The sequence below is a fragment of the Halichoerus grypus genome, chromosome 6, assembly GCF_964656455.1.
Source record: "Halichoerus grypus chromosome 6, mHalGry1.hap1.1, whole genome shotgun sequence".
In the NCBI taxonomy this organism is placed as follows: Eukaryota; Metazoa; Chordata; class Mammalia; order Carnivora; family Phocidae; genus Halichoerus; species Halichoerus grypus.
The window spans coordinates 163,336,704-163,347,592 of NC_135717.1; the positions used below are offsets into that span (position 1 = coordinate 163,336,704).

General features: G+C 47.1%; 1 protein-coding gene across 2 annotated transcripts in view; it reads left to right on the forward strand.

Moving 5' to 3' along the window:
* The window catches only part of POLR3B (RNA polymerase III subunit B), a 104,064-nt gene extending 101,110 nt beyond the window's left edge, over positions 1–2,954 (forward strand). For both annotated transcript variants that reach the window (XM_036083135.2, XM_078076515.1), the window contains exon 28: positions 2,236–2,954. In XM_036083135.2, the coding sequence (XP_035939028.1) occupies positions 2,236–2,365 (130 nt within the window). In that variant the 3' untranslated portion in view covers positions 2,366–2,954. The remainder of the gene's footprint in view (positions 1–2,235) is intronic.
* The last annotated feature ends 7,935 nt before the right edge of the window (positions 2,955–10,889 follow it).

Sequence of the window (10,889 nt, forward strand, 5' to 3'; positions counted from 1 at the left end):
GAAGCAGGCTTCCCGCCGAGCAGGGAGCCCGATGCGAGGCTCGATCCCAGGACCCTGGGATCATGACCTGAGCCGAAGGCAGACGCTTAATGACTGAGCCACCCAGGCGCCCCGCATTTCTCCAATTTAATTAAAGCATGAACATGATTCCTGAATGAATTAGATCAACCAAGCACATTAAAAACATAGTTCTTAAATGATAACGCATCAGAGAGATCTTTAGGTACAGTCTTTTTGGAAGAAGTCCTTCAGCGTGTGGATATGACTGTTGATGGGATCAGGCGCTCCCCGTGTGTCCTCAGCCCTTGCAGGCAGCCCCTCACGGGGACCGCGCTGCTCACACACGGCTGTGCTGGCTCGTCTCCCCGTTCCCTTCTCAGGAAGTTCACATCTACAGCATCATTCACCACCACGCTCAAATGCTTCGTGCTTTTCTTTTCTAAAATCATAAAAGCTTGATTTTGCTGATTTCAAAAATGATCCCTGCACTTTATAAAGTATTCAAAGTTACACAAAAAAAATATAAATTGTCACATTAATTCTCATCACCCAGAGGTGACCACTGTTCACATTTTAGTGACTCTTTTTGAGACCTCTCTGCCAATAGTTATGTAACATACTCCCCCAACCCCCCAGGGTTGTTGTTGTTTTTTTTAATAATGAACCCTTTGAGATTCTGATAATAGCAGCAAAATGCAAATACATACTCACCAAAAAAAAGTCTTGTTACATATGACTTTGGGGGCTTCATATATTTTACTGAAACCCATCTGAGGACCTTCTTGAAACCAGGCTGTTAAGAAAACTTTTTTCACTCCACAGTGTGTCCCAGACACCTTATTTCAATAAATATGGGTCTACATCATCACGTTTAATGGCCGCACAGCATTCTTCTGTATAAATGTCTTATAATCACAGAGCCAGTTCCCTCCTGGATTTCTGAGCAGTCTCCTGCTTTCTGCTGTTATGAACAGTGTGAACATTCTCATACACTCATCTTTGCCACTTCTGTGATTGATCAGATAAGATGCACATTTACGTTGTTACATACACTGTCTCATTGCTCTTCACAGCAGCCTTCCACTCCGGTTCCCAGTCAGCACGGAACCTTCTGAGCCTTGGTTGGTGTTCCTCTTGCACTCATTTACCCCTGCTCTTGACTGGGAGGACCTAGTTTTTCACCCAAGTCTCAGCTGCCCCAGACTCTTAAGGTGTAGGGTGAGGACCTATTTGGGTCTGAAACCTGAGAGGATAGTTCACTTTCTCCCCGGAGACTCTTCATCAGTTGTAGCCATTGATTAAGACCTAGGTTTGGGGGCACCTGGGTGGCTCAGTTGTTAAGCATCTGCCTTCAGCTCAGGTCATGATCCCAGGGTCCTGGGATCGAGCCCCGCATCAGGCTCCCTGCTCAGCTGGGAGCCTGCTTCTCCCTCTGCCTGCCGCTCCTCCTGCTTGTGCTCTCTCTCTCTCTAATAAATAAGTAAAATCCTTAAAAAAAAAAAAAAAAAAAGACCTAGGTTTGGTCATTGGCTCTTCCTGAAGAAAGAGAAAAGAAGATCTGAATTGGAATAGCAGGCATGTTGGTTAGGAGCATGGGCTGTTGTAGGGATTAAATGAGAATATATGCACACAGGGAGAGCACGTCATAAGTACAGTAGCTTCTCCCACAAGTAGAAATCACCAAGCTTGAAGAGCACTGGAAAAATAAATAGCATTCGGTCGGCCACCACATTCTCTATGAAAGTCCTGTGTTCCCCATCAACACTTCAGGTGTCTCAGTGACAGACCATATTGTAATTGTTGAGCATCTTACCTTGAAGAGTATTATGTAATAGATTCTATCAAATACATGGAGATTGAATCAATTTTAGAAGTTTTCAACAATGAAAAAGTCTAAACCTGAATAACTTCGAGATAGCTCAGATTTCTGGGCCTCGCTCAAAGCAAGTAAACAGGAAGATGTTTCACATTTTACAGAGCAAGGTTTAGAAGATGGTAGTAACTGATTAAAATTGCATACTTTTAAACCTGCAGGAGTGATAGTGTTTTTTTCTTTTGCCTCCTTGGATGCTGCTTTTTGTGGGGTGGGGTGAGGGGGGGCACGATTGTACATATTTGATAGTGGAACTGAACCCTGACAAATAGAATGGAACGGATAGGATGGTAGTAGGATCCACGCGCAGGCCTTGGTTTCTGAGCGACCGTCCCTCTAACACGTGCCGACTTGGGTTTCAGGTGCCATTACTGCAAGTCGTCATGCCACGTGTCCTCCCTCCGCATCCCGTACGCCTGCAAACTGCTCTTCCAGGAGTTGCAGTCGATGAACATCATTCCCCGCTTAAAACTATCCAAATACAACGAGTAAGGACGGAAAAGGTCATTATTTAAAGAGAACCACCGATAAGTCCAACGCAATGGAAAGCAGAGGGGATTGAGGACCACGTCTGCTTCTGGGAATAATTCCCTTGAATGTCCCCCCTCAAGAAAGGAAGATAGAGAGGCTTTCTTGCCCTGTGCATGGACAATGCAGCCTTGATCAGTGAGCCTCGGGCCATGGGAGACATGCCCCCCCACATGGACCATGATGCAGTGTCCCTGTTCCTGGACTGAATGCAATTCACAAATGGATGTGACCTAAAAGATAAATAAACTTTTATTTATGTTCTGGTATCTTGAAATCTACTCATGAGAAAGACCTTCCTCCTTTAAAAGAACATTTGGGACTAAATTCCCCATGATACCTTCCTGACTAACAAAACACAAAGACTCTTAAGACACCTGAAGGGTATGAAGAGTCTCTGAATGGTTGGCGTGGCCTTTGTCGAGGTGGCTGATAGGACAGTGTGTGAAGGGAGAGAGCTGTGGGAAGCCGAGAGCCCCGGATAAAGGGACGGCTTTCCTACCTGGTACTGTGCAATATAATAAATAAATTCCTACCATCTTAAGCAAGTTTACCAAGGATGTCCCCTTTTCTTATAGACTTGATTGCTGCTCTTCTGAACCTCCACAGTCAGACCATGCAATAATATTTGTTGAACATCTGAAAATAATTCCATGGGTGCTTTATGATTTTTTTCTTTTTTTGGTCTCTTCCATTCCTGCCAGGATGTTAGCTGTGCATTTTCTTTTTAATCTGACAACCTTCCTCACTTTTATTCCTAATTTGTTCTTAATTGCTCTACCCTGAAGGCAGAGAACTATCTGTATTAAGGATTGTCTATAAAGTAAGTCAGAAAAGCTTTGAATAATGGTCTACGGCTACATTTCCAGCATGTCACATTGAGCGTGTTTCACAGAATATTAGTAGGTATTATACACCAACAAGAAGCAAGTTCCAGTATCAAATAAGGTTTAGAAACTGGATGTAACCAAGTTAAACATACCAGGAACTTTTTCAAAGCCTTTATTTACCAAGCTCCAATCCTGGGACTCTCCAAAAGAGGGATGATCCAGGAGCCAGGCTAGTCATTGACTTGAGGACCCAACCTCAACATCACTGCGTTTACTTCACAATAAAAACTCTAGTTCAGAAGTGAAAGTCCTAGAGACTTAACAGGAAAAGCAGAATGAAGGAGGGACATACTGTAGGTGAACAGGCCTTCCTCAGCCAGCACCACTTGTCTCCATTCATGTCAGGGGCTCGGTAGGTATTACAGAGGCCGGGGAGTTTGAATGCTGGATCTTTGGTTATGCCAGTTTTTCCTTCCTTTCTAGTTCTTAAACTTGATGGTGCCTTGGGGCATGGGCCATTAGAGGGGTTTTCTAGGGTGATTGTGGCTATTTCCCCTCACAGGACAACTCCACTGACCAACTTTGCCAGGGATACCATTGGCCTGCAGTGTGTGGCACAGCATTTCGGTACACGCTTGGGAGGGCCAGTGTGGGAAGGAGCTGCGTGTGTGCTGGGCACAGCCATGCATCATTGGTCATCTGTATCTGCCCTGCACTGAGGCTAGGAAGAGAGCAGGACAGGCCCGCACCCGGAGCTCAGAACCCAGTGAAGGAGGCCCGCGGTCAGGGCTAGGCATTCACCCCAGAGGTGCTGAGGGAGCTCCCGAGGCAGAATGGTCACCTGCACTTTGGAGATTTGGAAACACTTCACAAATGGGAGTATCCCCTTTCTCCGGCTGAGGAAACGGAGGCACCGTGTGGCCGACTCCCCCAGTGCCACACCACTAATGAGGGGACACCATGGGCCTCGACACCAGGCTTCCCGATTCCGAGTGCTTTGTTTGGGGCTCATCCATGATTCTATTTTTCATTCACCGAATGTGACTTTTTTTTAACTCAAGTGCCCCTGAATGATTGTGCTTCTTAAACATCTTTTTTTCAAAAACCATTCCAGGCAATTCTGATCGTGTTGCGGAGAGTTGTCTGTCCTTCTAGGAAATTCTCAGTTCTCTAAGTTAGCAAAGATCTAGAAAGTGTGGGTTCCAAATTGCGACATCCTGAGAAGAAAAAATTGTGCCAGGTCGATATTTCAAAAACTAGCAGATACTACATTTGAAGAGGTGTTTGCGAAATACTGTAATAGAAAGTGGCCAGAATTGCCGAGTTAGTCCTACAGTTTTATTTTTTCAAGTTATTTGTAAGTTCCTTGTTTTAACAACTACCAATTACATTTCTATTTTCAGTAATGACAGAGTAAACTTTTTCAGGCCACCCTTGAAGCCCGTTTTCCCCTCAAGGATTTGCCATGTTGGAAGTGGCACAAGGATGAGAGGCAGAAAAGCCGCACCAAAGCCAATGTGAGGCTGCAGCCCTGACCTGAGCTTTGGCAGAGTCAGAGAGCTGGGGAGACAAAACTGTGAGCTCAGAGTCGCCAAGACACCAGCAGGAGAAAGGCCAAGATCCCAAAGAGAAAGAAAGCTCATTGAGGTGAGCCCAGCTTCTCCACCTTTCCCCTTGATTCATCTGCTCAGGCTGTCACAACAGAATACTGCAGGCTGGGTGGCTTACACAACAGTTCATTTTCTTGCAGTTCTGGAGGCTTGAAATCCAAGATCCAGGTGCTGACAGGGTTGGTTTCTGGTGAGGACTCTTCCTTCCCGGCCGCAGACGGTCACCTTCCCACCGCATGTCCTCACACAGCCTTTCCTTGGTGTGTGCGAGGAGAGCCAGTGAGTGCTGGTGTCTCTTCCACTCCTTGAAAGAATGCCTGTCCTGTGCGATTAGGGCTCCTTGTGACCTCATTTAATATTAATTACCTCCTTAAAGGCCCCATCTCCAAACAGTCACATTGGAAGTTGGGGCTTCAACGTATGAGTTTTGGGGGGGACACAGTTCAGATTGTAATACCCCTCAAGGCATTTGCCAACTCATAACGCACAGGTTGAAATGCTAGAAGATTCTGTTGAAGCTGAACGTACCCAGCAGTTCCATTCCTAGGTGTACGTATGCCCAACAGAAGTGTATCCATACACGTCACCGGTAGGCGTGTTCCAAAATGGTTCTCACAGCATTATTTGTGATGGCCCCAGTTTATAAATAACCCCCGCCCATTCACAGTATGATAAATTTTGCTATGTTCACACCATGGAACACTAGACAGCAATGAAAAAACTTTACACTATCATAAATCCATCTCACAACTGTAATATTGGGTTAAAAAAAAAAGTGAAACACAACACATACTGTATTGGTTCCATTTAAGTTCAAAAATAGGCAGAGCTAATCTAAGAAGTCATGATAACTGCTCCCTGTGCAGAGGGTGGCTAATGACTGGTGCAGGAAGGGGGCTGCTAGGGTGTGGCTAGTATTTTGGGGGGGGGGGCTTGAGTTGGTTACATGGGTGTGTTTATTTCATGAAAATTCCCTGAACTATATACACTCAGGATTTTTCATTTTTCTGAGTATGTTATACTTTAAGTTTTAAAAAAGGACACGGGTTCTAAACCTGTGTGTCTCTCTTCACTGAGTAGCTTTGTCACCCCAGATAGAACATTCTGTCTTTGTTCTTGTAGTTCTCTCATCATCAAAATGGGAATGATAACAGTACCCACACCTAGGGCTGTTTCTACGATTCAGTGAGATGATACATCTAAAGGGCTCAGCACAATGCCTGGCACCCAACAGGTGATCACAAACGTTTGTCACGTTTTCATTGATAATATCATTCTCTTCCCAGCGCTGCTTCATTGGGAAAGAGGACAAGCAGACGCTAAGCTTGCTTTGGAAGGAGTTTGGAAACTAGGACCAAGTGTAGAAACTGTAGGGTTTTGCACAAGCTATTATCCGATAAAGCTTCCTTGTTTGGCAGTGATAGGAAGGCAGGAGGGTGGGAGGATTAGAGAACGCACTTCCCCAGAACAGCCATTTACTACGGACATCAAAGTGAGGCCTGTTGTCGGCACGGGAGTCCTGAAATAGCTTCCTGGAGCCCTCAGAACCGGTTCTCAAAACGCTTCCATGTGGTGAGAGTCAAGAAAAGGACTTAAAGAAAAGAGAAGAAAAAGGCCTTGATTGGGTGCTACATAATGGGATAGTTTTCAGCTGCTTCGGAGCATTTTGGGCCAACACCTTTGTTTGCAGTAATGAGTCACATGGGAATGAACACATTAGGACTGGTGGCTGGGCCCATCCGCCCCTCGGCCGCGGAGTAACAGCGAAGCCAGTTTCTGAGAGACCTGTAAATAATTTGTGAAGCGGATGGTCGGAAAAGTGACCGTAAAGGTAGCACCTCTTTACCATCCATATTTACTCCATATGTGTCTTGAAAACAGTTTATTTCATTTGCTGAGCAGAAGTTGGATTTTTACTACATCAGCCCCACAGGGCCCAGGCTGGTGGGAAAGTAGAGTCAAGCTTTAAGTTAAGGCCGTTTTTAAATGGGAAAAAAAAATAAATGGTGGCAATCCGGAAGTATATACTGTTTGTTGCCAAAATCAAGCTACCAATTTGGATCTTAGACATAGGCCCCGGGAGCAAAGAATAGATTTGCTTCAGCAAATCAGATTCACTGTGATCAGGATGTCATGGCAGAAGGTTTCAGAACAACCCCAAACGCCCATTTTCACTGACAAGTCTGAAATCTCAGACCGTGGTCAGGGGAGTTAAAGTATTTTTCAAGTCCAGGTAATAGCTCTCGTTCCATGCGCAATAAATTTTAAGTCTGGTTAACTCCCAATCATTCACGTTAATGGAGGCAAGGAACAGTTTGAATAAATTAAAACAGATGATGGATCTGAATTCTTTTGTATTGGATGTGGGGGTGAAGTTTACATTCACAGTCTTAATAGAACCGGAGTGAAGGCTTGGTGCGTTGGCCGTACTTGAAACAGTGACATCCATGAACACAGTCTTTGAAGAAACTGGAATAAGAGTGTCCTTTGCAGTTTAAGTACTGATGACAGATCTTGGAGGGTCGGGTAGCCTGGCAACAGGGGCGTTCTTGGCCAGTGGCTCTCAAGAGTGTGGTCCGTGGACCGGCAGCATCAGCATCACCTGGGAACTTCCCAGAAATTCAGGTGCAACCCAGCCATCTCTGTTTTAACAAGTCCAACGCAGCCTAGAAGTTACGGCCCACCGTTGTAAGCTACACGGAGAGCTTGGGATCCCATCCTTAGAGCCAACCTTTGGATTTTTAGGGGTGCCAAAGAACCCACCTCTTAGGAACCAGCCGCCCACTTTCCTCTCTGTCTTGCCGGTGTTGTAGTCCTCTGTAAGCGGTAGATTGCGTTGGACCGCTCCTCCTACAGCTCCGGCCCCAGCTCGCCTCCCCCCCGACCTCTGCCCCTGCCAGTGGAGAGTCCACACAGGGGACGCTGGCATCAAAGGCAAGATTTAGACCGGAAAAGCTCTTCTCCAGCAGCCTCCGGTGCTGCTTCTCACTTGTGCTGACTGGGTTCTGGCTCCGGCCTGGAGGTTTCTGTTCTCTCCTGCAGCTCTCCACCTCTCCCAGAGCTGCTGCCAGGCCCGCAAAGATAGTCTCCCCTGGGAAAGCTACAGTGTCTGTCTGTCTCCCAGCTGGTCATCTCGGTCTGCCCTCGCAGGTCCTCACAGGGAGAACATGGTCGCCTCTCCCGAAGCCAAGCACAGAGTCAGCAGAGATAACCTCGGTGCTGCAAGGCTTCCTTAGGGCCTGCAGGGGTTGTCTGGTGCTGTGCTTTTCCAACTCTTTCCAGAGGCTGTGCCTACAAGAGTCGGGGAGCCCCCAGAGCGATCTACCTGCTGTCCCGACAATGAATGGGTAGAGGTGTCGTCAGCAGGGAGACAGAAGCCACTCTGCCCTTTCTGTGTTGCGTGCCCTGGACTGGCGTGGGAAGCCCCAAGTCTTCCCCTAACAGGAGGAGTCTCAGTCTTCGGCGTTCAGGAGGGTGTAAGCTCCCTACCTGCCTCATCCACCCCACGCTGGCCTGTCCAGGGCAAGAAGACTACCCACCCCGTAGGTTTGCTGCGGCAAGTCATGAGCGAGTTCAGGTGAACGGTGCCTTAGAACGGAGAACACTGCGTGCCCCCGAGGTAAACCCTCAGTAAAGGTTAGCTTTCCACTCTTTGTATCAGTAAACCCCAAACTAAACCAGAGTTTCTCAACCTCAGCACCATTACCATTTTGGGCCGAATAATATTTTTGTGTAGGACGCTGTCCCTTGTACTATGGGATGTTGAGCAGCACCCCTGGCTTCCACCCACTAGATGCCAGTAACATCCCCCAGCCGTGACGAGACCGTCTCCAGACACTGCCGAACGGCTCCTGGGATTGAGAACCATGGAACTAGACGATGCTGATGAAAGTGATGTCACTTGCAAAGCCAACAAGAACCATTACAGCTTCGCTTTCAGGTTTAGTGCTGTGGATGGGTTCTCAGTAAATGGACAGCTGCTGTGCTTCTGGGGAATCGAGTGCCTCACGTTAGCATGACACAGCACTTGTTTTCTCTTCAATGTACTGGTCTTGAGCGGCATGTGAGAAAACTGATGTCAGCCGTATTGGTCATCGCGTTAAATACGTTTCATTCCCTGTTGTAAAACGTGCTTTTATATGTCTGATGATAATGTTACAATGATTAAAAAATAAGGTAGTTATCATCTCCATTTTTATCCACATTTGCCCACAGCCTGATGTTTTAGATGGGACCTATTTTTTTCTCAAAGACGCACCCTGATTTTCATCATTTACCTAATCAAACCTCAGCTTTGCGTCTGCCTGCCTGCCTGCCATGTGGCAGGGACTGTTCTGCCCTCAGTCCACCCCAAAGCCAAAGACTCTGCCATCCCTTTGAATGGGGCACTACAGCCCCGGAAGTCAGTGGGGGTCATAAGCCCCCTCCTAGCAAGCTGCGGTACCTGCGCTTTAAGATGAGCAGCAGGGTCCCCAGAGCAGAAATCTCAGCCGCAGCAACTGTCTGAGTTACCGGACAATTTCCTTCACCATTACTCCGTGTCCTGCATATCCCAAGTAGGTCTACAATCTGTCAGGGCCTGAAATATATCAACACTGGTCCAGAAAACGAAACAGAAGGCTGCTAGTGATTCATTACCTGCTCTGCCTGCAGGGAGAGTTGCTCTAATTACCTTACTCAGTGTCAGATGTTACAAAAATCTAGGAGTAAATATTTGTAGAGATTGAGACAGGCACAGTTCTGAGAGTACAGATGCTATAGGACCTTTGAAATAAAGTCAGGGATGCGAATACACGTACATGTGCTTCTAGTCTGTGTCTGGATCCCCATAGGCAGTTCCCTAATCACTCAAGGCAGGCTACTCTGCTAAACCCGAATTTGGTCTCAGAACCTTGGACACCAAGCTCAGCCAGCCATCACCCATCAGCCAGGAGGCAAGAGTGTGCCGTGGTCGAGACTGAGGACTGCAGCCAGACTGCCTACCTTCAAATTCTGGCTCCACCATCAACCAGCTGTATGATCTTGGGCGTTGTATTTAGCTTCAGTTTCCTCCCTGTAGAAACGAGGTACTAATAGTACCTACTCACAGGGCTAATGGCACCAATGCATGTGACCTACATAATAAGTGCTCAGTAAATATCCGCTATGATGTGTGTTGCAGTGGAGACTGGGTGGAAGGGTGTGGCTGACTGAGGGTGACGCCACAGGCACTCCTGGAAGAGGAACCGCTGATTTACCTCGCACTGGGTTAGGAGCGCAGTCTCCACCTGGGAAGGCAATGCAAGGCATGCAGAGGGCCTCGCCGGCCTTTCCATCCGGCATCCCACTCCCTCGAGTTACCAGATTGCATCTACACACTTACATTCAGTGGTGTGCACCGATCTCCACGTTAACGTCCCCCCGTGTAAGAATCTGATGACCTGCGTAAGAAAGAATTTGTGTATGAAGGAATCTTTGGCTTATGTGCAAAGGAAAAAGTCTCCCTCGGAAAAATACAGGCCTTACACATTTCGCAGACCCTCGTGTCCACAGAAACAGTCACTGGCAATTAGGCAGCCGCTGAAAGATCAGAGGCAGGAGCCCGCACATGAAACACAGGCAGCGCCTGAAGATCGCTGCCTTCTATCTCTGAGTTATGGGCGGCCAAGGTTGCCTCCCCCTGGGCCCAATATGCTCTGAGCTTTTCCTGCTGTGGACAGAGGCCCCCGGGACTTTTATGCACCCCAGTTTTCATGCAGCTTACTGATCCCTTTTTCACATGAATGAAAAACGCCTTTGATTTTGAATACTCACGTCTGTTTTGTGTAACACTTAACTGATGTGCCAGAATCATTCTGTACCTTAAAGGGGGTCTTGCACTGGGTTATTAAAATCAGTCCTTCTGTGAAGAGTCACTTTGTTCACTTAAAGGATAACCGCCCTGCCTTTCTTAATGATGCTCATCTCGTTAAACCTGGATTAGAGAAGAGAGAGGCAAGCAGACGAGCAGTCGGAACATGGCCAGAGCCCATCGATGAGTTGGTCCAGCCACAGGAGAGGCTTCAAAGA